The sequence below is a fragment of the Colobus angolensis genome, unplaced genomic scaffold (assembly GCF_000951035.1).
Source record: "Colobus angolensis palliatus isolate OR3802 unplaced genomic scaffold, Cang.pa_1.0 Scaffold262, whole genome shotgun sequence".
In the NCBI taxonomy this organism is placed as follows: Eukaryota; Metazoa; Chordata; class Mammalia; order Primates; family Cercopithecidae; genus Colobus; species Colobus angolensis.
The window spans coordinates 4,813,780-4,840,829 of NW_012115844.1; the positions used below are offsets into that span (position 1 = coordinate 4,813,780).

A 27,050-nucleotide genomic window follows, 5' to 3' on the forward strand; every position below is an offset into this window, starting at 1 on the left:
AAATGAACAAGTTCTCAACATAGATCTGAAAGCAGTGCTAACGACCTGGGTTGAGTGAGAAGGATTTGGTCATGACGTTAAACTTGAAAAGACAAACACACAACACAGCATCTTGTTACTGGGCGCTGAGCCAAGAAGTTATCCTCTGGGAATTCTGAGTTGATTTCCCACCTAAATTCTGTGGACCAAAACTTCTCAACAGCCGTTTGGGGGTAGGTGCTATTACTCCCATTCTACAAGTTAACCCTAGTTAACTGAGGCTTATAAGCAATTGGGTTTGCCTGAGGTCACATGGCTCAAGAGTGACAGGGCCAGGATTTAAGCCTAAAACTTCCCGACTCAGCTCCCATGAAATACACGTTGCCTTCCTCATGCCTTTGATCAGCTGCTCTGCTGTGTTACTGCCAAACACTAACCTCCATAAGGAGATAAAACATCAAAGGCTGCAAGGCACTTAAAAAAAATTCATGGGGCTTAAACACGAGAGATGTTTATTTATTTATTTATTTTTTCTTATGTAAGTCAAGTCCCAAGGTAAGCAGTCCAAGGCTCTTTGGCAGCCCTGCTCCTGGAAGTCCTCAGAGACCCTGTGCTTCCTGCCTTCTTGCTCCCTCCCTTGTATTGGCCTTAATCTTACAGCCTAAAATAGTGATGTCTGTACTCCAGGCAACAGGATGGAGAAAGAAGAGAAAAAGGAGAAATAAAAAGTGCATAACAACTTCAGGAAGTATACTGGAAATTGTGACTTGATTTTCCACCTAGATTCAATTGACCAAAGCTTGGACTCATGGCCATGCATAGCTACAAGGAAGACGTAGCTCCAGGTGACCACGAGCCCAGTTAAAACAGCAAAGGGTTCTGGTACCTGAGAAGACAGAGAAAATAGGTATGGGGAGACACACGACTGTCTCTGCCACAGAGTAGTTAGTAACAGGTAGCTGGGACTCATGGACCCCTCAATTTTCAACACATATTCTTAAGTCCAGCTGGCAACCTGCAGATTTGGAGCCAACCCTGATCTTTGCCACACCTCCCCTGAGTCTTCTTTTGAAACTGAAATGAAACCAGAAGCTGGTTTTGCATGGAGAACCTGTCTGGCTTGAGAATGTCCAAGCAACCTGCTAACTGACTTGCTTTCCTAGGGAAGTAGAAAGTGCTAAACCTCTGCAGGCTTCCTATTTTTATTTCTCTTCTCATGCAAGATAAGCATATTCTCGTCCTGGGACCCACCGGGAGTTCTTCCAGTTCAGGATTTCCTTTGAATGTGAATATCCCATGGCAACAGCACTTGAAGGTCCACCGGCTACCCTGTCCCTGCAAAGCCACTAAATGGGGGCATAGATGAAGGCACCAGCCCTGCACCTCCAGAGACTTAAGCTCCCAGAAGTGTTTCCAAATGAAAATAATCTGAGAGTCTCTATTTACCTAATGGCCTGCCTTCCTTTGGAAGGGAAATGGAGCTTCTAGGTTAGTGGTTCTAAAACTTCAGGGTGAATAAATGTCACCAGAGGAGCTGGAGGGAAAAAAAACAGACTGATTCAACTGGTTTGCTCTGAGACTCAGGTTTTGCCTTATTTCCTTTTTTCACCTCCCAAGGTGAGTCTGATGCAAATGGTCAGGGGACCTCAGTTGGATGGGTATTGGCCAGGCACCTCTGTCATCCTTGGCTGGGCCTCTGCAGACACAAGAAGAGCTGTTCAAGGGACAGCCACAGGGCTGGAGTAACTGCCTTCTGGCTATCAGGAGGCTCTCCTGGGCTTTACACTGCGTTTATCCATCTTCACTTCCCTCCTAAAAATAACTTTCAAAGGGATATTGTTTCTTGCAGAAAGATGTTTCCTTGAGGGAAACACAGAAGTCAGTTGTTCTCTGGAGCTGTCTGGTGTCTGTGGGTGATGAATGACTCTCCACACATCCACACAACACAACCACAACTCTCCCAGGATGCAGATGTGAAATCTACTGAGCATCTCCCTTTCTCTTTTTAGAAAATGGTCCTAGGAAGCCAATCTTTCTTTCAGGTCCAGGAAGATGCGAATGCCTGGAAGGGTTTGGGTGAGCCACTTTGGTAGGGATCTGGGTCCATGAGGGGAAGTGTAAAGCTCTGTTCGTTCAGCGCGGGGGGAGGAAGGTTCTGTTGCTGCTTCCCAGTTCTGATATGTTCCTGCTGTACTGTATTCTGTATTTGACAACTGACTGTTTATTGATTGTGCATTCACCATATGCCCATCTCTGCTACACGTGGGTTATAGGAGCCATCAGGAGCCTGAAGTCTTGCCACTGCCTGGGGGGAGTCAGATACCATAGTCTGTAACTAGATTATTTATTGGTTAGCTTTGTTCCTAGATGCTATGGAGAAACTTAAAAAAAAAAAAAGTATTAATCAGGGAGGACTACCATCTACAATGAATAAACTACAAATGTTAGTGTAATATAAAAAAGGTTTATTTCTTCCTAACATCACAATCCAATGTGGATCAAAGGAAGGCTTTTTCCAAACAGTCATTGTGATTCACTTCCCTTTTACCCAACAGCTTCCATCACCCCCATGGGCCTTGGGGTCTCTGCCCAGCCACTGAGGCAAGATCAAGAGCATAGAAGGTCAAGTAGGGCAATCTAGATTCCATCACAGCCAACACCCCAGGGGTGGGAGATCCATGCCATGCCCACTCGCCTGCCCAGTGCAGGGGAAGGAGAGATATGTATACCAGCCAAGCACCACAGGAAAAGGAGACAGGCCTGGTGCACACATGTGTGCAGCATTCTCACTGCCATACCAGGTGCCAGGGTGGTGAGGTACAGGGCTGGAGAGGTGCTCTTTAATTTTTACCTGACATCGGTGGTCAGGGAAGCTCCCTCCAAGGGAAATGACATTTCAGATACAGTTGGACGGTGGACAAAGATCCAGGCATGGGCAGATCCAAGAAAAGAGGGCTATAGACAGAGGGATGGTGTGTGCAAGCTCCTGAAGTAGCGTGAGCTGGGTGTGCTGGGAGACACAAGGAGAAGCTGGCTGAAACAGCTGAAGTCAGAGGTGAGAAAGAGGTAAAGGAAGAGTTTCATGATTCTTATTGCAGAATGGTGAGACAAGTTTTATTCCAGATGATGGAAATAGGTACGGGATAACTGCAATGAGTGTTTGCAGTATGAAAGAGACTGGGCTTAACTCAGAATACAATAAAGACAAGTGGAAATGTATAGGAGAGGTGTAGCAGGACACGTCGCAGACAAAACCCCTCAGACACCGAGTTAAAGAAGGAAGAGCTTTATTTGGCTGGGAGCTTTGGCAAGACTCAGGTCTCCAACAACCAAGCTCCCCTAGTGAGCAATTCCTGTCCCTTTTAAGGGCTTACAACTCTAAGGGGGTCCATGTGAGAGGGTCATGATCAATTGAGCAAGCAGCAGGTACATGACTGGGGGCTGCATGCACCGGTAATCAGAACGGAACAGAACAGGACAGGGACTTTCACAATGCTTTTCCATACAATGTCTGGAATCTATAGATAACATAACCGGTTAGGTCGGGGGTCGATCTTTAACCAGGCCCCGGGTGTGGCACTGGGCTGTCTGCCTGTGGATTTCATTTCTGTCTTTTATTTTTTACCTCCTTCTTTGGGGGCAGAAATTGGGCATAAGACAATATGAGGAGTGGTCTCCTCCCTTAAAGGGAGCAGCGTGAAGGTCTGGGAAAGGAATATTACAAAGAGGAAACCTCAGGGTTAAGGGAAAGGGCAGGGGCAGAGGTGGTTTCTGGCGAAACTGACCTGAAAAGATTCTTGCTGAAGGCAGGCCAGGGTGATCAGACATCACTGGAGGAAGTTGGCAGAGGAGGGCCCTGACTGGATGAGATATGGAGGCTGATCAGGCATGGAGAATGGGAGATTCTGGCTAAACTGACTTAGTAGGAGTCTTGCAAAAATTGGACAATGCAGAAATGAATGTGGAATCTCACAAAATGGGCCTCACAGAGAAAAGAGTTCAGGATTGCCTGACTACAGCTGGGTCCAGGAGAGAAGAGGCTGGAAAGGGATGAGGTCAGAGAACAGGATGGGGCAGGTTGTGCTGAGCTCTGGGGGCCACACAGGGCACCTGGTCTGTATGACATGGGCAATGAGTGACATGAACTGATGCACCGTGTTAGGATCATGCTTTAAAATTGCATTTTCAAAACTCTGCACTGATGACACAGATAGGTACTCTGGGAGATTGAAAGATAAAAGACAATTCCTTCCCTAAAGAACATACAACAAAAAAGTAATCAGATCCTGCCTATTCGTATTTAAATATCATGGTGAGTGAGACAGAAAACACATACGTTAACAATTCAGTGAGACTGACCTGGCCTGCAGTAGTCAGAGAGAAAAGCAGGGAAATCGGATCTGAAAGGACGATGAGCATTTGGGAAGCAAAGGGGAGTTGAGAGGGAGAAGGGGCTCCAGGCAGGGTCTACACCAGCAGACACAGAAGGAGCATGAAGCGTATTCGGAGAATCTGGGAGAGTCTCAGGCTGGAATGCCTGCCACCGGTGAGAAAGGAAACCCCGCAGCTCCCCAAGAAGATGTCAGTATCATGACCGCACTCCTTGGGGCCAATTTCCTAAAATGAAATTATATCGAACCCTGAAATAGACAGTGGAGTTGTTTTCCTCGATAACGAGGGCCAGAGCAGATCCCCAATAATTCTGAGCTCGTTTGCTCCTTCCGGGCCAGCTGGTCTTTAATGGGTGACCTTATTAATTTAACTCGATTCATGAGCGAGTACAAATTGCTGCTCTAAAGGGCTGGAAAATGTGTTGGTTTCTCTGCCAGGGATCTCAGTGGGGATGTAATTGTGCTGGGTCAGGAAGGTGTCATCAGTACCCCAGAGCTGCTATCCAGCCACAAGGATGGGCTGGGACCCGGGGCAGGTGCGGGCAGGATTCTGTTCCTCCCAGCTCATTATTTCAAGGAGATAAGCCCTGTCTCATTAACACTTCCCATATGCATGGGTCCTAGGCAAATTCCAGAGAACTGTGTTTCCACTGAGCCAAATTTGCATTAATTTGTACATTACACCTTACAAAAGACTTGAGCATGCTGATACGATTAACAACTCTTTATTTCATATTTTGGTAAGATAAGGGAATTCAGAGTGAAAGAACTAATGTTTAAGAAAATAAAAGGCCAGGCACCGTGGCTCATGCCTGTAATCCCAGCACTTTGTGAGGCCAAGGCAGGTGGATCATTTGAGGTCAGGAGTTCGAGAGTAGCCTGGCCAACATAGTGAAACCCCATTTCTACTAAAAATACAAAAATTAGCCGGGCGTGGTAGTGTGCTCTTGTAATCCCAGCTACTTGGGAGACTGAGGCACGAGAATCGCTTGAACCCGAGACGCAGAGGTTGCAGTGAGCTGACATTGCACCACTGCACTCCAGCCTGGGTGACAGAGCGAGACCTTGTCTCAAAAAACAAAACAAAACAAAACAAAAAAAACAGGAAAATATTAAAGCCAAAACAAGATGTAGAAATGCTTATCACATCGTGGTCCTCTACAATACTTAGATGAAATTCAGAAATTTATCCTGAATTTCTCAGCAGCCAAAGGAAAAAGGGAAATATCCTTAAAGCAAACCAGTCACTAAAAAGCATGCAGCTTCTGCTCCTAAGACCTGAAACTTCTCACATAAGTGCTAATAAAGAGAATTTGATTTGAAAAAAGAAATTTAAAATAAAATTGTTTCTAATACTCCCCAATGCAGGCTAACAGCAAGAAGTTACAATACGATTTAGGGAAATAAAGTTTATGAAGAATGAAAAAATCTGCAATGGTTTTGCATAATCTGAGGGTAAATTTTTAAACATAGAATACTGAGTGGGCTGAATGACCCCAGGCAATCTTTCATAAAACAAGCCCAAATAAGAGTGTTGAGTGCTGAGAAAAGACAACTGCTGTGTTTTCATTCAACAAACACCTGGTCTATAACTCAGTTGTTCAATATGGGGTCTTATGCCTGGCGCTAGAAATAGATGAATGAGTAGCTGTGACTTCTGTCCTCAAAACACTTGTAGTCTATTCAGGAGACAGATGTATGGACAGATTATTGCAATTGCAATATGCTGTGCCTTGTGGGGGAAGAGAAAGAAAAAATAAACCTCATCATTAGCTGAGCTGCTGCTGACTCATGACTTCGGGAGCAGTTGCTATGAGAGGTCTTCTAACATTATTTTTCTCTTGCAATGGGAATTTTGACCTGCTACAGTAGAGGTTTCTTACCTCCAAGTCACTGATTGATTTGAATTCTATTCTCTTTTCTCCTTTTTCTTTGTCCCTGTTTTGCAAGAGCAACAGGTAAAATGGGAAATAAAGAAAAATGCACTTTAGTTTTGAAAAATCATAATCAAGGTAAGTTCATTAAAACTGACAAAAGATTTCTGGAGAAAAACAAGGGCCCAGTCTTTTTGATATTTGGAGCTACCACAGTGATTAAAATAACGCTCGGTCTGTTTGTGTTGGCAGGCCAGTACCAGAGGATTAACGAGACTCTCCCAGACTGGGTAAGTCAGTTGCTTCCCTTATCTATTTTATAAGTCTTTAATATTTGCAAACTAGGTGGATTTTATTCAAGATACTTGGTAAAATTTTTAAAAACCAACAGCAACAGGCTGGGTGCGGTGGTTCACACTATAATCCCAGCACTTTGGGAGGTCAAGGCAGGCAGATCTCCTGAGGTCAAGAGTTCGAGACCAACCTGGCTAACATGGGGAAACCCTGTTTCTACTAAAAATACAAAAAAATTAGCTGGGCATGGTGGTGCAAGCCTATAATCCCAGCTACTCGGGAGGTGGGGGCAGGAGAATTGCTTGAACCCAGAAGGCAGAGGTTGCAGTTAGCTGAGGTAATGCCATTGCACTTCAGCCTGGGCAACAGGAGTGAAACTTCGTCTCAAAAAAAAAAAATCAACAGCAACAACAACAACAACAACAAATGCTGTTCTAAGTGGCATACTTTCCTAGCAAGAAAAACTGCATTTTAATTCTTGGGTATACAACTGGTGCAGAACAGCCACAGACAAGAACCCCTCAGACACTGAGTTGTAGAAGGAACGGGCTTTATTCAGCTGGGAGCATCAGCAGACTCACGTCTCCAAAAAACCGAGCTCCCTGAGTGAGCAATTCCTGCCCTTTTAAGGGCTTACAACTCTAAGGAAGTCTGTGTGAAAGGGTCGTGATCGATTGAGCAAGCAGGGGGCACGTGACTGGGGGCTGCATGCACCAGTAATCAGAATGGAACAGAACAGGACAGGGATTTTCACGATGCTTTTATACACAATGTCTGGAATCTACAGATAACACAAGCAGTCGGGTCAGGGGTTGATTTTTAACTACCAGGCCCAGGGTGCAGTGCTGGGCTATCTGCCTGTGGATTCCATTTCTGCCTTTTAGTTTTTACTTCTTTCTTTGAAGGCAGAAATTGGGCATAAGACAATATGAGGGGTGGTCTCCTCCCTTAAAACTATATTCCAATTCCTCAGCTATAAAATGGAAATAAAAATTAATTAACATGGTCATTGTGAAGGCCGAATAAAGTGAAAATACCAACACACTGTGCTGGCAGGTGTGTTATGAGAAGCACACTTCCTAACACTCATAGTAAAATTTTAAATTGAAATAAACTTTCTTGAGAGCAATTTCATAATATTAAGTAAGCAACATTAAAATACTCACTTTTTTGGCCCAATAATTCAATACTTAGGAGTTTAAAAAACTAATCTAAAATATGTACTGATACTTAAACACATTCACATATTTTATAATAACATATTTTAAATGGCAGCATGTTTGAATTATGCTAAGTATTCAGTAATACAAAAGTAACTGCATCTTGATACATCTATTTTATGAAATCATTTGCAATATTTACACATAATTTTAACAACTAGAGAAAAAGATTAAAAGTTATAACATTAATTCAATATATTTTATTACAAGTAACTGTATAGGTATATAATTTAAAGGTATAACTTGCATATCTATAGATTAGATGGGCAGATATATGATTGATTAATTGATGATTGATTGATTCTGCTGATAAACTCATTGCCTCTTTACTGTTTAAAGTAGCTCTTTAAGAATCTAACTAAAGCTATGGACCCTTACCCAGAAACACACATACACATACACACACAGGCACACACAAAAATTGTAAAAATTAAAAGTTTCATGGGTAAAGAATATTGAACCTCTAGTTAAGAATCCTTGAAATTGATAGAAAATAGATAATACATTGATAGATAAATAGATATAACTCTATATTTAAAACAAATATCTCTTTCTCTCGCTTTCTCTCTCTCTCTAAAGAAGTACACCAAAATACTTATATTTACTCATGGGTGCAAAAGTATCTTCTGACCTGGAGTGATGTTTGTTCTTCCCAGCCTTCTTATCATGTCCTGACTCTATGAAGTCTAGCAAGGTATTGGGTGGAAAGTTGGAAAATGGGTTCAGGCTCACATCCCAGCTCTTCCAGCAGGTCCAAGACTTCCCCCAAGAAGCTACGCCCTAGAGAGCCTTGGTAATTGCCGTTAACAGTATGTAAATGGCACCTTTGCACACCTACCCATCTGTCAAATCCCCAAAGGAGTCTCCTGCCTCAGCTCCAGCTCAGAGCTCCCTGGTGTACAGTTCCAGAACCGAGACACCTTCTCTCCCTTTGCTGTGTCAACGGTGAAACTTCCTGGAGTTCACATACTAGCAACTTTGCTTTGCTTTATCCTGGGTACTGGGCTCTACCTATGACTCAGCACACATCAACTAGAGAAAAAAGATCTAACAGGTACTGAGTTCCTGCTGTGGGATAGATGCCAAAGTAGAGCGTTGAGATACATTTTCTCAACTAACAACAACGAGATAAGGTGGGTTTAGTCATCTCCAATTGACAGATTGAACATATCAGTCAGGGAGCTTAAGTAACCTTCCCAAGAATGCGAGATCAAGAGTCGTGTCCTTGCTTACACATAACACGATGCCGGCTGCAGATTTTAATGCGGAGGAGCACATTCCAGAATTCCTATGATGACCATTGCATGCGAGTGTATCTGTTACAGATTGGTGTCCATTCCTGCCAGTCTAGTGTTCAGACGCAGAGCCTTTGGTGAGTGCCTGTGTTAGTCTTCCAGTGTTGCCATAACAAAATGCCATAAACTGGATGGCTCAAACAACAGAGATCTATTTTCTCATGACTCTGAAGACCAGAAGTCCAAGATCAAAGTGCCAGTAGGGTTGGTGAGAACTATCCCCTTGTGATGCAAATGACTCCCTGTGTGCTCACATGGCCTTTCCTTAGTGTGTGCATTTGGGCACGGGTGAGGAGAGAGAGGGAGAAACCCAGAGAGAGAGAGAGAGAGAGAACTCTCTGGTGTCTCTTCTTATAAAAACACTAATCCTTTTAGATGAGAACTCCACCTTTATGACCTTATTTCACTGAATTACCTTTTTAGAGGTACCATCTTCAAATACAGCCACACTGATGGTTAGGGCTTCAACACATGAATTTGTGTGAGCAGTATGGGGTGGGGTGGGGGTAGAGAAACATTTAGTCTATAACAGTAGCCAAAGCAAAACCTAAGGTTAGAGAGGAATCGTTGAGACCATCTTTTATGGCAACTGTTCTTATTAACAGTACAAATATGTAGAAATCCCATTTTACAGATGAAAAAACTAAGCTTCAAGGCAAAGGCATATATCCAATCCAGCAAAGTGAAGACTTTAGTCAAAGTCTTCATGTCCAAAGTCCAATGACACTTACTCCACCTCAAATGTTGTGCAATACCAATGGTCTATAACCTGGTCTCCTGGCTCCATTTCAGGAATGGAAAAATGACCAAAAATGGAAAAAAAAAAAAAAAAAAAATAGTCTTGGCCAATTCACTTGGGGAGTGGGGCAGCTGGGGGGATATGAACCCATAGAATTTTCTCAACTATACATTTTACCTAAATTCTCACACCTAAACCTGATTGAATGAACTAGAATTTCAAAAATGATGGTATCAGCTTTAGCACAAAATTTCACCTTGCAGTTGCTTTTACTGCGATAGTGTCACATTTTAGGACTATACAGAGAGTGGTGTCACTTCTTGAAGCCCCACCCTTAACAGTAAAGACCCAAATAATTGCATTTGTTTTCCATTGCTGCCATGACACATCCCCACAGATTTGGCAGCTTGACCATTTATTATCACACAGTGGATGCAATCAGAAGTCTGAGCACAGCATGGCTCAACTAGATCCCCTGTTCTGAGTCTCACAAGACTGAAAGCAACATGCTGGCAGGGTTGCATTCTCCTCCAGGGGCTCTGAGGACGAACTGGCTTCCAGATTCTTTAAGGTTGTTTCATAGAATCCAGTTCCTTTCTATTGTCAGACTGCAGTCCCCATGTCCCTGCTGGCTGGCTGCTGTCAAATCCTTCTACTCTTGGACTCTCTCTAAGTCGTCCTTCTGCCAGATCTCTCTTTCTTTCTCTTCTACTTCCTTTCTCTGACTTCCTCTTCTGCTTCTTAAAACAGGTTTTTTTTTTTTTTGAGATAAAATATACATGCCATTCAGTTTACCCATTTTATGAGTACAATTCAGTGGTTTTTTAGTATATTCGCAGAGTTGTATAACCAACATTCCAATCAACACATTTTTATCATCTCAAAATGAAACCCAGTTCCCTCTTCCCCCAGATGCTGGCAAATATTTATCTACTCTTTATCTATAGATCTTCCTGTTCTGGACATTTCAAATAAATAGAATCATGCAACATTCCACTTTGTATATGACTACTTTCTTTCATTTAGCATAATATTATCAAGGCTCATCCATGTTATAGCATATATCAATACTTTATTACTTTTCATTGCTGAATAATATTCCTTTGTATGACTATACAACATCTTATTTACGTGTGCAGTAGTTCATGGATATTTGGGTTATTTCCACTTTGTTTACTATTAAGAATAATACTGCTATAAACATGTGCTACTTTTTGCATGAATGTGGAATTGCTGGATTATAGGGTAGCTCTGTGTTTAACCTTTTGAGGAACTGCCAAAGTGTTTTCTGCAGCAGCTGTACCCTATTACATTCCCATCAGCAATGCATGAGAGTCTCAAATTCTCTACATTCTTGTCAGTCCTGATTATTATGTCTTTTTTTTTAATCATCTTGGTGGTGTATGGCTGACATCTCATTGTGCTTTTGATTTGCATTTTCTTAATGGCATCTCTCCATGGGATTATTGATGATTTGTATATCTTCTTTGAAGAAACATCCATTCAGATCCTTTTCCCACTTTAAAATTTGGTTATTTATCTTTAAATCATTGCGTTGTAAGAGTTTTTCATATATTCTGGATTTAAGCTGCTTATCAGATACATGATTTGCAAATATTTTTTTCATTCCACAGTTGCCTTTTTATTTTTTGTGGTCTTTTGAAGCACACAGATTTTCATTTTAATTAAGTCCAATTTATCTATTTCTTTTATTGCTTGTATTTTTTGTTCTATCTAAAAAACCATTACCTAAGCCAAGAAATGAAGATTTACTCCAATATTTAAGAGTTTTATAGTTTTAGCTGTTACATTTATATTCATGGCCCATTTGCATTTAATTTTTGCATATGATATACAAAAGGGGTTCAACTTCACTACGATGCATGTGGATATCCAGTTGTCTCGGGACTACCTGTTGAAAGACTATTCTTTCTACCCATTGAATTGTCTTAGTACACTTCTCAAAAATCAATTAACCCTCAGTGTGAAGGTTTATTTCTGGACTCTCAATCATATTCCAATTATCTGCATGTCTATCTTACTACCAATGCCACATTGTCTTGATTACTGCATCTATGTACTAACTTTTGAAATAAGTGTTAGTCCTCCAACTTTATCTTTTTTTTTACCCAAGATTGTTTTGGCTATTCTTGGTTCTTCTTATTTTCATAAGAATTTTAGGATTATCTTGTCAATTTCTGCAAAAAATAAATCAGTATATTAATTTGCAAAGTATTTCTATTTTAACAAGATTAAGTCTTCCAATCCATGATCATTGGTCATCTTTCCATTTACTTAGGTCTTCTGAAATTACTATCAACAGTGTTTTGCAGTTTCCAGAGTACAAGTTTTGCACTTCTTTTGTTAAATTTATTTCCATATATTTTATTCTACTTGATGCTATGCTAATATAATCGTTTTCTTTTTTAAAACATTTTTGTACAGACGAGGTCTCACTCTGTTGCCCAGGCTGTTCTCAAACTCCTAGCCTCAAGCAATCCTCCTACCTCAGCCTCCCAAAGCTCTGGGATTACAAACATGAGCCACTGCACCTAGCCCATTTTCTTAATTTCTATTTTCAATTTGTTATTACTAATTTATAGAAATATAAATTGTCATTACTAGTATATAGAAATACAACTGAACTTGGTATATTAATCATGTATCCTGACACCTTGAGGCATCATTTATTAGTCCTAATAATTTTTTTAGTGGATTATTTAAATACAAGATCATCTTATTTGCAAATAGGTCCTCTTTCTGCTTCTAAGGGTTCATGTGATTACCCTGGGCCCACCCAGGTAATCCAGGATAATCCGCCCATTTTAAGGTCAGCTGATTAGTGACCTTCACTACATCTGCACTGTCCCTTCACAGCAGCACCCAGATTAGTACTGATTGAGTAATCAGAGATGGGAATATTGGGAGATATCTTTAGAATTCTCACTAGCACAAGAATTAAACTTCTATTTAAGGTCCCAGAACCTAGACTCTCAAATATTTTACTTGCAGCAAAGAAAGTCTATCCCACTTCTCTAGCCAGCACTGCAGCCTGTCTTTGTCAGCACTGTGTCTTCCTTTGAGTCACTGGAATGTTACCACCTGCTTAGGAAAGAAACTTTGCTGCAGTCCTGGATGGAGCAAAAGGCCACAAAGATGATGACTATGATGACCCTGAGCTTCGGATGGAAGAGACATGGCAGTCGATTAAAATTTTACCAGCCCGGCCTATAAAGGAATCTGAATATGCAGGTAACATTTGGGGGTCTGCCTAGAATAAGAAGATGCATGTACATGCCACCATATTGCACACTATTTAAAGGTGCGGTTTCTGAATTATACAACCCTAGGTTAACATCTGCCCGCATGACTTACTAGCTGTGTGACCTTGAGAAAGTCTCTCCAATTCACTTTCTCTTTCTGGAAACAGGGTTCATAATAATAGAAGTTGCCCCAGAGAGCTCTTCTGAAGATTACGTGAATGATGCATGTTGAGTGCTCACCAGAGGACCTGGTACCAAGCCAGAGATTTGTAATCGTCACTATTATTATCATGATGTTCTCCTTGAGCCCTAGGAACAACTGATGAGCGTAACGGAGGGTGGATAGGCAGGGATGCGGCAGCATGGGAAATGTTAAATGAGGTCTGCATAGAGGGGAGTAGAATGAAAAAAAAAAGACTTTTTAACTTGGTTAATTCATTGTGCAGCCAGCCAGCCTAAGAGCATCAGCAGGGCATGGCAGCAAAGCTGCAATTGTTAAGAATAAAGAGGACTTAATTTCACACCCGCCTCTGTCTCTAACTGTAGCACAAAGGGCAGCCTCAGCAAGTTCCTTGAGATAAAGCACCCTATTGTAAGGGGAAAGAGGAAGCATTCACAATTTCTGAGGGCCTGAATCACTAAAGTGAATCTATAGAAGTGTATTTGGAGAAAGTCATCTTGTAAATGATGATGACTTTTTTTGTTCATTCATTCGATAAGCATTCACTGAGCATCTACTATGTGCCATTTTCTGTGTTAGGATTGATCGGAGGACACAGAGGCAAACAATGCATGATCCTTACCTCAGGAAGGTGCAGTCTCGTGGCAGAAACAGGCAGCTCAACCGATGAATGTGATAGAATATGCTAAGTGTGTAATATAGAAAGGAGAGCTGGCATGGGGTGTGGCTGGGTGGGATTTAGTAAGATTTTTAAAGGGCATGGCATAGCCTAAATCTTGCAAGAATTATAGAATTTCTAAGATGAATGAGAAAATGAAGAACGTTCAAGTTCAAACTTTGGCATTTATTTGTGTACACTGAGAAGAGCAATTTCTTCTCTTCATACATCAATCTCCTACTCTGTTAAATGAAAGCAGAATTGCTTGCCTCGTACTTACATTGTGATGATCCAGTGAGTTTGTAGATGTGCAAATACTTTGGAAATTGTAGTGTGCTGAGTCCACGTAAGGTATGACTTTCATGTTTTTCTGTTTGCACAGATACACGCTATTTCAAAGTTGCAGTGAACACTCCCCTTCCGTTAGACACCAGGACCTCTATCCCCATTGGACAGCAGACCTGGAACACACAGACGAGGTTGGAAAGAGTGAGTAAAGGCTGGACCTTGTGACCCAAACATGTGTAGAGCTCTTCCTAACCAGCCAGAAACTGCCGCATCTCCTGTCCCCCAGGCCGTCTCATTAGGGAAAGAGCAGGTCAAGCACATTGAGGTGGATGGGAGGTGACTCTTATGCCTGATAGCATCATGGCCCTGCCTCTAGAAAGGAGGAAATTCCGATGTGTTGAAGATTGTGAGCCAGAGAGCAGGCTAAGGACTTTCACGTGCACCTCAGCTAACACTCATCGCACTCTCCAGAGAAAGAACACGAACTCAAATCTTTCTGATCATAATGTAAGATTTTGCCCAGCATCTCAGCCCAATGTGGTTGAGGTAATAAGTAAGTCATGAGTGGGGAGGTAATAAGTAAGTCATGAAACCTCTCTAAGCCTCCTTGTAACTTTATCTGCCAAACAGGAAAAAACAGAAAATCCTACAATGCTTATTTCAAAATGCTGTTTGGAAGCTACAAAAGATAATTTTGCACCACTGCACTCCAGCTTGGGTGCCAGAGTGAGACTCGTCTCAAAAAAAAAAAAAGAAAGAAAGAAAGAAAAGAAAAGAAAAAAAACTAGTAAATGCAAATGCCCTAAATGCATACATAGAATTTTATTTTTAATAAAACATTTGCTAACACTTAATTTTCTTAATCCAGAAAGGCATAAAATACAAATGATCACCCCCTGGAATTGCAATTATTGGTGATAACATTTTGGTACACTTCATTATCAGTTTTTTTTTTTTTGAGACAGAGTTTCACTATGTCACCCAGGCTAGAGTGCAGTGGCTCATTGTCAGCTCACTGCATCTTCTGCCTCCCAGGTTCAAGCGATTCTCCTGCTTCAGCCTCCTGAGTAGCTGGGATTACAGGTGCACATCACCACGCCGGGCTAATTTTTGTATTTTAATTAGAGATGGGATTTCACCATGTTGGTCAGGCTGGTCTCGAAATCCTGACCTAGTGATGCACCCACCTTGGCCTCCCAAAGTGCTGGGATTATGAGGGTGAGCCACCGCACCTGGCCATTGTCAGTATTTTCTATGCACATATCTGTCATACAAGGGAAGTTTCATTGTTCAGCATATACCTGCTTTATTTTTCTTCTCACATTAAGTTCTGGCATAAAACAATTTCCTATGTGATAAACAAGCATTCACAGGCATAATTTTTATAGATAAAGTATAACCCGTTACGGGATTTTCAATTATTTTACTAAACCATTGAGTGAAGACATTTTAAAGGCTTTTAGTATGTATTGTAAAATTTCCTTTCTAAAAAATTGTTTCCATTTACCCTCCCAGAAACTCTGTTTAGGAAGGTCCACCCCTTAGAAATATTACCAAAACTGGCTATTACTTTTTCAGTAGTATTTTTTAAACAGGGATTTCACTATTTTTTTTTAGTTTGCACTACAGCTATTAATGAGTATTAACGTGCTTTTGAATATTCCTCACATATTACATATTCACATTGTCTGTTTAACTTGAGGGCTTCTGTTAATTTGGACAGAAAAATGAAATTACAAATTTTACCAGGCAACACCGACCGTTTACACAGAAGATATCTGATAGAGACTGAAGGAACAAGATGAGTGACGAAAAATCAAACACTTCCTTTTCACACGGGCACAACAATGATTGAAGCTAAACACTTCAATCATTCACTCAACAAATTCATTCAAGAACTGTCATCGGTGCCTGCTAGGATCAGACACAATTATAGACTCTAAAGACATATCCGTGAATGGCCAGTTCCCTGTGCTCGTGAAACATACATGCTAGTGGTAGGAGACCAGTGATAAATAAATACACAATAGATAGACAGTAGATAAGGAAGTGTGCTTCAAAAAATCTTGATAATGCAGGACAAGGAAGATCAAGGAAAGAAATCCTCAGTAGAGATTGGATTAAAAGAATCAAATGAAATTTAATCCTTGAAACAATCTTGCGGTGGGGTGGTGGCTCACTCCTATAATCCTAGCATTTTGGGAGGCCAACGTGGGAGGATCACAAGGTCAGGAGTTCGAGACCAGCCTGACCAACATGGTGAAATCCCGTCTCTACTAAAAATACAAAAATTAGCCAGGTGTGGTGGTGGGTGCCTGTAATCCCTGCTACTCTGGAGGCTGAGGCAAGAGAATCACTTGAACCTGGGAGGCAGAGGTTGCAGTGAACTGAGATCATGCCACTGCACTCCAGTCTGGTGACTGTGTGAGACTCCATCTCAAAAACAAAAACAAAAACAAAACTTGAAAGATGAATATCACTCCCATTTTAACGGCTCCAATTTTATAAGCTCTGTGCCTTTGGGCCTGTTACTCACCCTCTCTGAGCCTTCATGGTCTTACCTATAAAATCCCATCGCTGTTGTAGTAATACATAGAAAACACAGTATTTCCATGTGCTTCCAGCACATAGGCTGAGGTGGGAGGATCATTTGAGCCTGGGAGGTCAAGGCTGCAGTGAGCTGAGATAGCACCACTGAACTTCAGCCTGGGCAACAGAGTGAGACCCTGTCTCAAAAAAAGAAAAGAAAAAGAAAAAGAAAAGAAATGGATCTTCAATGAGACCCAAGAAATGCATCTTTGTGCTTCCAGCCTGAAGCATAAAGCAAATCTGTCCATAGAGGACATCTCTATGAGGTCAGGTGCTATTTTAGCCTCCACACCTAGGATGGTGCCTTTGTAAGAGGTTGTCAATAGATACTGGTTAAATGAATGAAAAATAACATACTTTCAATCATTTGAACTCAAGCTTTAAAAATAAATACCTGTTTAGTAGGAAAAGAGACCCAGTCTTTCCCCAGTTCAACTTCTGTTCACAGAGAAGAATTTCTCAGTCTGGCCTTCAAAATTCTTCTATTTTCCTGCTACTATTTGCTGCTATCATCAAGATCTGCATCTAGGGCAGTCCCCCAGGGGCTGTCTGAGAGGGAGGGCAGCATTTCAGGACACTCATCACCAGAGCATAAAGCGTGGCCAAGGAACGAGAATTCCAGAGAGATTGGACCAGTGGCTGAAGACACAGTTCTGGTCTGGTTATAAAGTAGAGAACGCTGAACTAAAAAGTTGAGCTGAACTTTCCCTGTAAATGACTGACAATCCCTTTTTATACAGGTAAGGCTTCATGAATGTAATTTTTTTTTTACAAAGAATAATTCTCATTTGATTTTTTTAAAAACAACTATGCCAGGATGTAAGCCTTTATTCTTACACTTTCTATTCCTTCAAATCATCTTTGTAGCTTCCTGTTAAAAACAAGTTTCTTCCTTTGGCTAGATCACTTTGCAGGTGGAACTACAATCTCAGCACATTAACTCAAATGAAATCATGTGAGGAAAAAGGCTAGGGCAAGGTGAGCAAAATTTCAGAGGGGGATTGTCTCATAAATTCAACAAGTATTTGGCCTTAGTTCAGATAACGAGGGAGTTTTAGCCAAGTGCAGTAGGTGATGCCCGTAATCCCAACATTTTGGGAAGCCGAGGTGGGTGAATTCCTTGACCCCAGAGCTCAATAGCAGCCTGAGTAACAGAGTAACATCTCATCTCTAAACAAAATAAAGAATAAAAAATAGCTGGGCATGGGGGCACACGCCTGTAGTCCCAGCTACTCTCGGGGCTGAGATGGGAGGATCACCTGAGCCTGGGAGATTGAGGCTGCAGTGAGCCATGATCATGCCACTTCAGTCTACCCTGGGTGACAGAACAAGAACTTGTCTCAGAAAGAAAAAGAAGGGGGGAGGAGTTTAACTTTTGTAATCAATGTTGTAAACATCAAATATTTATGGCAATCAGATTATCTTTTTTTGTGAGAATCTCATTCCTAGGAGTTGATTCTTACTAGTTCTGCACATTTATGTTGAGATTATCTGTGAAATGGATCTTCAGCCAGGTGTGATGGCTCACACTTGTAGTCGTCACGTTTTGGGAGGCCGAGGCAGGTGGATTGCTTGAGCCCAGGAGTTTAAGACCAGCCTGGATAACATGGTGAAATCCCATCTCTACAAACAGTACAAAAATTAGCTGGGCATGGTGATGCATGTCTGTAGTGCCAGCTACTTGGGAGGCTAAAGTGGGAGGATTGCTCGAGCCCGGGAGGTCAAGGCTGTGGTGAGCTGAAATTGTGCCACTGCACTCCAACCTGGGTGACAGAGTGAACTCCAGCCTGAGCAACAGAGTGAGACCCTGTCTCAAAGAAAAAAAAATAGAAAGAAAAAAAGAAATGGATCTTCAATAATTTTTACAAAGGCAAGATCTTGTGGAGACTGCTTCGGTGGGTTACAACTGTCTTGCCCTAAACCACTACCCATCCTTCTACTTATTGAGCAGGTGCTGTGTACCTAGCACTGTGCTTAGCAATTGGGGTAGGATGGTGAGCCAGTGCCCACAGTCTAAGGAAGGAGGCAGTGACCCAGATGGGCAGTTTCCATGTTCTAGGAAGTGGTCAGATGGAGGTGAGCATAGGGTGCAAACGCACGCAGACCTGCATCTCTGAACATAGCCAGTGCCTTTGGAGGAGTCTTACGAAGGAAGCCATATGATGCAGTCTTCCACACCTGGTACATGTTGCATTATGATCAATGGCTCTCCATGGAAAGTTTTTGCCTCCCCCCTCCCCACAAGGGACTTTTGACAAAGCCTGGTGACATTTTTGGTTGTCACGACTGAGTGCTACTGACATCTAGTGGGTAGAAGACAGAGACGTTACTAAGCAACCCACAAGGCACAAGAATTTTCCGACCCCAAATCTCAATTCTCAATAGTATCCAAACTGAAAAATCTGTTACAATGTACCTGTGAATCCAAGTTGGTATTTCTCTTTGTTCCCTCATAATCTAGCATTGCCACAGACATATTAGTGGGTACTAATAAATATTTATTTGATAGAAATTGGGAATTGCCCCAGGGGAGGGATAGGAAATATTCCTGGGCCAGGGAATCCTGTACTAATACTGCTTCTTGGGACTGCTTGGAGCAGTCCCACCTAAGGTAGCAAATCCCACCTAAGGTGAAGACAACAGAAACTTCTCCTGCCTCCATGACCAGACTAGCAATGCAGGGTGGGGCATGAGCATTGAGAGAAACTCCATCTGTGGGGCAGGCACACAGGGAAGACTAAAAGATCAAGGTGCACAAGAATATTGAAAACAAAAATCCAGCACCCCAGTCCCCACAAGGTAACCCTGGAGAAATTGGAAGCTGATGATGCAATGAAGAAAACAATAGCCACGATAAAGAAAAAAAAATCCAACCAACACTCAACCCCTAACTAGATATAACCAAAAGAAGAAGGGCCGTGCCCTTTCCAGGCATAAATACTGTGGTTCAATGTTCCACAGAGGATAAGAGGTAACGGGGGATTCAACGAACCCCTGACCCACCTTGCCCAACTCAACCTGGTGCCAATAAAGACTAATACTAAAACCCTAATATTAATATTAACCTAGGCTTAAAGGTTTTCAAAGACATAGGGAACCCTTTATGATCTTCATCTTGTTCACCCTTATGTCTTCCAGTTGGGTACCGCTTAATAGTTCACTAATGTCTTTAATAATATTAATAGTGATACATGTATTCAGTGTGGTTAGCGACACCTGTGTTCTTGGCACAGTGCATGCTGTGTTCTGTGTTATCCTCCCATCCTCAAAAAGGTATCAGTGCCTTTGTTACCTCCATTTCACAGATGAGGAAACTGAACCTCAGGAAACTGAAGCTAAGTAATTTGCCATGTTCTCAGAGTGAGCACGAGCTGGAGGTGGAATCCCAATCCGGGCCTTCCCACGAGGCCATCCCCTGACCTGCCTGCCTCATTGCTTTTATGTACCTGATCCCATAGATGGATCATCATGTTAACTCAGGGACATGAATGATGAGCATTTTTCCTATGATAAAGATGAAAAATCTGAAGTTCATAATATATTCAATGTCTTTTCCAAAGCCAGCAATAGAGGCCAGATTTGTTCTCAACCCCGCATGTTGTTATACCAAACACTACTCAGGCCACCGCACCCTTCATTGGCAGAGGTGCATGTATTTATACGTGTTTGCTGACAGTTAACCCTACATTGAAAACCAGAGAGCCCGGGGACTTATGGCTTTATCCTTGGGAACCTAACCACAGACAGTGTCAAGACATCAGATGGGGTCATAGTCACAACTGAAGAGATAATGGTGCCACATTGTCTTGTACAGGTGGACAAGCCCATTTCCAAGGACATCAGAAGCCAAAACATTAAAGGTAAGGTCATGTCACTCAAAGTGTAAAATGTAAGTATGGAAATATGTATTTTGCTTCTAAGATCATCTTGCATTGCTGTTTGCGATCGTGGGTGACCTTACACAAGGCGATCTATTGAATTACACTTCAGGAAATAACTACTAATTTTAGACACAGTCTCACACACTTTATGTCTTTTTATTGCCTTACCTTCTTGATGAAGAAATTGATTGTAAAAATTCACATTCTTTGTTGTGCAATTTTGGAAATGAATTGTTTTGAAACATATGGACTGCATTAAATATATAATCATGTTATCTCTCCAAGCATGCCCTCAGAAAAGTCACAAGATAGAAATCTAATTTTAAAACATTGATTAATTAATGTGAAAACAGACTTTAAGGCTTGAGGCAAAACAACTCAATTTGAAGACGAAAATACAGGTAGAAGCCTGAAAGCAAATAATCAATTTCAGTAGTGCTAGAAGCATAAATGGAAGATAAGCCAGACATTTGATGGTATTGTATCCATTTTAGCTTCTCTCATCATTTTCCCCCATGCCCCTATCTCCTTTTATGATGCTTGATTGGAAAAGATGACAATGCCAAGATTCACTTTGCCCATTAACTGAAACATATCAAATTAACCTTTCATGTGTCTAATGCTATTGTCTATAATGTATTACTAGCGCCATCTTTTCTTTAATAGGAAAGTGTACCAGTTAGGGTCCCAACAGGCAATAGACAGCACACTCAAATTAGGATAATTGAAGGAAATGTATGGCAAAGGAACTACTTTCCAGGTGAGTGTGGGATAGGGGGAAGAATAAAGAACCATGGCTGACAGCAGCAGGGTTGGCCCCACCCCTAGGTGAAGAGGGATGAGGGGACAGTGACTGACAACTACAAGGAGCACACCGCCTGGAGGGGAGCAGTGACCACTGGTCCTGGGACACCACCAGCCCAGGCAGACTTCTTGGGGAGGGGGCCAAGGGAGTAAACGCCCCACCTCTCTCTCTAATCTCTCTGTGACCTCCTGCTGGGGCTTCCCAATGGCTAAACCTAACTAGAAACGAGAGGACAGGGACCTGTGTGTCCCTACTGGTCAGTGTCACCAGGCGGAGAGCAGTGTAGAGGAAGGTGAAAGTGGAGGGAGGTTCTGGAGGGCAAATGGAAGACACTCATAGCAGGAAGTGCCAGCGCAGTGAAAAGGGAAGGGAGAGTAGCCAAAACCTAAGGCACACTCTCAGGCTGTGTGATTTTAAGTAAGACCTCTAACCTGAGTTCTCCTTTTATTTATTTATTTGTTTATTTAATTTATTAATTTTTCTTTTCTTCTTTTCTTTTTTTTTGAGACGGAGTCTCGCTCTGTTACCCAGGCTGGAGTGCAGTGGCCTGATCTTGGCTCACTGCAACCTCCGCCTCCCTGGTTCAATCAATTCTCCTGCCCCAGCTTCCTAAGTAGCTGGGATTACAGATGCCCACCACCACGCCCGGCTAATTTTTGTATTTTTAGTAGAGACGGGTTTTCACCATGTTGGTCAGGCTGGTCTCAAACTCCTGACCTTGTGATCCACCCACCTCACCTCGGCCTCCCAAAATGCTGGGATTAACAGGTGTGAGCCACTGCACCCGGCCCTTCTCCTTTTTTTTTTTTTTTTTTTTGAGACGGAGTCTCGTCGTCCAGTCCAGGCTGGAGTGTAGTGGCGCGATCTCGGCTCACTGCAAGCTCCGCCCCCCGGGTTCACGCCATTCTCCTGCCTCAGCCTCCCGAGTAGCTGGGACTACAGATGCCCGCCACCTCGCCTGGCTAATGTTTTTTGTATTTTTAGTAGAGACGGGGTTTCACCGTGTTAGCCAGGATGGTCTCGATCACCTGACCTCGTGATCCGCCCCCCTCGGCCTCCCAAAATGCTGGGATTACAGGCGTGAGCCACCGCACCCGGCCCCTTCTCCTTTTCTTTAACCAGCACATCAAAGAGTAACACCTGGTGAATTACGTAGAGAAAGTATTTTCACTCCTCTTAACAGAGAAAGGAATGGGAAGCATAGAGGGATCACAGACCAGATCACAATCAACTGTTGCAAAAATGACCTCAGTCATAATAATATGCTTTGTAGGCATTCATGAAGAAATGAGTCCTGGAGAGAAATCAGATGAGAAATGAACTTCATAATTGCCATCTTATTTACAGTTCACTATGGGCATCCACCCTCACTGCTTTGACTGCAGAAATTTCTTCGACCATTATTCCACATATCAATATGTCTGTTTACCTCTCTATCTGTATGTTTATCTACCCTTTGCCTCAGTTCACAAAGATATTAGCTAATAAAAGCTTGAAAAATAAAATAGAAGAAAATCCACATACATGACATAACTAAAATAAAGATAAAATGTAAGATCCTCAGGCACACATCACTAAATTCTACTATAATTAAACAGTTAATTTGCCTTTGAGCTACCTAATAGTCTAAGCAAAAAGGGAATCAAGCTTCCTTATGTGATATGAATTTCCCATTACAAGAAACAAACCAGTTCCTCAGAGAGAGCAAGGAAAACACATCTTTCAGGATTGAGTTAGTGCTCTGTTTTATAGCGAATGTTGGGTCCCATGACTACAAAAATATGAGCATTGTGTAAAGCAGACTTCAGTGAAGGCAAGGCTCAGAGAGGTTGAGGCTTTTGCAGGTGGGGCAGGTTGTATAGAAGACTTCTTCAAGAAGAGTTATCTTATGTACAGCATCCTTACCTACATTTCCATCACTGATGGTTCCGCATTACCATCCAGAGTTCTAAGGTACCATATCTAGAACGAGGCTGGAAGGGGGGAAATTAATATGAATGCCCCCCATTTTCAGATCAGGCATCTTGCTGAAAAATGCTTGGATGATTTATGTGTGTATTACAAAATTCTGTATTTTTGATGCAACACATTCTCAGATAATTTATTCACTCTCACAAAAATGTCATAAAAAAACATATCGGTTGATTCAGTAATGGAAGAATTTTATGGTGATATTTTTCATCAAGTTGAGCAGTTATAGATTTATGTTAATGTACATTTTATGTCATTTTTCTTGCAATCACATTCTGACATTATCTGTAAACTGTCAGATTTCAAGGACTTATCTTCCCTAAAGCTTGACTTTTTGTTTTTCATTCCTAAAAATAGGTAAAAGTTTATTTGGAGGCAAAGTATTTAGAATACAAGTTGTGTGTGACAAACCACTAGCATTAACCATAGATCTAGAAGAAATCATCTTATTTTCAGATAGGGATAGCTATAATTTTCAAATACAGTGTGGCTTATTTTTCTAGAGAAACCAAAGCTGAGAATAAAGGAAACTAAATCGCATTTTCTCTTTGCCGTAGATGTGAACCAAGCACAAACTCTAAGCCAATTTCCTTTGAGGTGACAAGCATACATATACAAGAATGAATTTATAAAGAAATACAATATGCCTCCAAGAAAAGAAGGAAAATAAAAGAGAGAATTATGCATAGGCTAATAGGCTAGTGAACCTGTATATCCAGAAACATAAGCTGATTGAAAAGAAGCAAAGTAGAATTCCACAAAATGCCATCAAAAGACCTTTATACTAGTTTGCTTTTAGACAAGTTTAGATGCTGAAGAAATTAGAATCAGAAATGTGTTTAATCTGGGTCAATTCCCTCATTTTACATAAGGAAGCTTAGCAAGGGAAGTGGCTTGCTCAAGACCATCAGCAAGTAGTCACAAGACCAGAGCCAAGGTTTATTCCACTATGGTAATGTTGCCAGGGTTTTCTGTATTTGCTAGTGTATAAAATGCTTTCTACAAACTCTCCCTCTCATTTGGTAACGAACATCCCATTCATCCAGACTATACAAAGCTCAGTGCCAGAGTGAGTTGATAGATGATACTGCTCCCTAGTGGCAGAACTTGGCAACACACAATATTGCAATAACGATGAAATTTGGTATTTTCTATCCTTTGCAGAAACAACACGCCTGAGGTTGCAGAATTAATCGGAAATAAATGTAATATTATTCCCCTAGCATTTTACATGTAAATGTATTTCAGCCACAACACATGGCTCAAAAGCAACAGAGACATTGATATAATGCTCACTCAAAGTTAACATTATTAACTTCATGAAATCACTCATTCATTGAACTACAGAACCATATTTTGTCTCACCACCACACAAGAAAAATAATACAGCTCAGAGAAAAGAAAAGGAATCTGTAACTGCTTGATGTAACAAATTTATTTTCTGATAGAGAAATATAAAGTAGGCAGAAACAGGAGACTGAAGAACAAGGTATTTAATAAAGGAAGCTCCAGAAAATTTGTATCTCCCAAATAATAATTCCCAAATAAAATTGCAATGTACAAGAACTGCCTTTTACATAGGCAAAATATGGCTTTCCCCATGAAACCATTTCAAAATGGCTTGAAGTACATGCATAATGAAAAGTATTTTTTATTTTCCTTGTAATGTTGGGGTGTTCACTGGAATCAACCATCCCAGTTTGCTCTGGATGGAGGGGTTCTTCAGAAGTAGGACATTCCAAATTAAAACCAGAGACATCTGGGGTAAACTGGGACAAGCGGCCTCTGTACCTGCATGTCTTATGTGCAAGCCAGCAGAATGGAAGGGTTATTTGGTATATTTAATCAAAAGTTTTAAAATAGCAGCATCTCCATAATCCAGCCCCTCCTTGTAACTGAGGCATAGCATCCCTCACAGATAACTGAGTTGGTCAAGAGCCTCACCACCTTCCCAGGAAGCATATCCTACCTTTAAGAAGCTCCAACTCTTTACTTTCAGCTAAATATGAGGAACAATGTCTTCCTACAACATCCTCCCATTGGTCCTTGCTCTAAGATGAAATGAATGAAGCTCTAAGTAGCTCAAAGTACAGTTATCTGAAATTAATTGGGTGAGATGTAGAGAATCATATTAAATAAAACGAAGGCCAAGCACGGTGGCTCACACCTGTAATCCCAGCATTTAGGGAGGCCGAGGTAGGCGGATCACCTGAGGTTAGGAGTTTGAGACCAGCCTGGCCAACAGGTTGACACCCCATCTCTACTAAAAATACAAAAAATTAGCTAGGCGTGATGATGTGCACATGTAGTCCCAGCTACTCGGGAGACTGAGGCAGGAGAATTGCCTGAGCCTGGGAGGCAGAGGTTGTAGTGAGCCGAGATTGTGCCACTGCACTCCAGTCTGGGCAACAGAGCAAGACTCCGTATCAGAAAAAAATAAAATAAAACAAATAAAAGGGAAACTCTGTATGCACTAATCTTGAGAAACACTGAGTTAAACAAAAATAAACAGATCTCTTTACTGCCCAAGTTTTTAGAGCATTGTGGATCCCCAAGACGGGGATATGGCATGGAGCATTGTAACTGAAGTGTCCATAGAACCTGTTTTTTCTTGGATCACATTGTTTGGCCCATGCCCCTTAGAGCACATCTTAGAAAAGCCTAGATTGGCTCATATATTAGTATCATGTCTAGGTTCACGGTACATTTCCTATTCTGAGTAGTTTCTCGGGGGTTATAAATGATCCATTGTTTGGGGCGGATATTCCTCAATCTATGAAAGCCACATCTACAGACAGCTTGTGAACGTAAATGCTTCCGCCCCTGCATGCTCTCCCCTACTCTTCCTGCCAGTCCCTGGGGAAGGGATGGACAGTGATAAGCTTGCCCTCTCTCTTCTTTACTTAGTTTTTCTCATGCCATATCCTACATCACAATGTGAAGAAAAGGCCATTAATAATAAACATGAAATTGCTCTAGTAAAAGCTGCTTGTATGGAAAGGATAGAGAATATTATAATGCAGGATGAGAATGGGCACACATGTAACCACCCGAAGGGTTCTTCCTGCCTACTGCATAAAGAGAGACCAGGGCACTGCCATAGAGAAAGAGTTTAATAGACACGAGGCTGGCCACACCACGTGGGAGATGTTCATACTCAAATCATCTCATTCAAAGCTCACAGGTTAGGGGTTTTCAAAGGCAGTTTGGGGGAAGGGATGGGAGGGCAGGTAACAGGTGCTTGCTGCTGATTGGTTGGGGTGGAGATGAAATCATAGGGGTTTGAAGCTGTCTTCCAGCAGGTGAATTGCTTCTGGGTGGGGCCACAGGAAAAGGGTTGGCGGTAAGGTGGAGCCATTGGGTTTAGGTGGAACCATGGATGTCAGACATGCATGCAAAAAACCGGGAAAGACATCTCCAAAGGTCAATCTACAATAGTGGTGTTATTTTCAGGAATAACTGAGGAAATTGCATGTCTTATAACCTCAGGAATAATGACTGACAATCGTTTATGTCTGCGCCTTAGCTGGACTCAGGCTATTCTCATCCCCTCAGCCTGATGGCTTCCCATTAGCTTTACAAAAGTGGTGGACTTTGGGGCAAGGCCTATTATTATTTAAAC

The 27,050-nt window shown here is 41.7% G+C and overlaps 1 protein-coding gene across 1 annotated transcript in view; it reads left to right on the forward strand.

Moving 5' to 3' along the window:
- CLNK (cytokine-dependent hematopoietic cell linker) overlaps positions 1-27,050 on the forward strand; it is a 188,651-nt gene that overhangs the window by 101,780 nt on the left and 59,821 nt on the right. The window contains exons 5-8 of the mRNA XM_011947358.1: positions 6,497-6,534; positions 12,903-13,044; positions 14,277-14,383; positions 20,586-20,631. Of these exons, the coding sequence (XP_011802748.1) occupies positions 6,497-6,534; positions 12,903-13,044; positions 14,277-14,383; positions 20,586-20,631 (333 nt within the window). The remainder of the gene's footprint in view (positions 1-6,496; positions 6,535-12,902; positions 13,045-14,276; positions 14,384-20,585; positions 20,632-27,050) is intronic.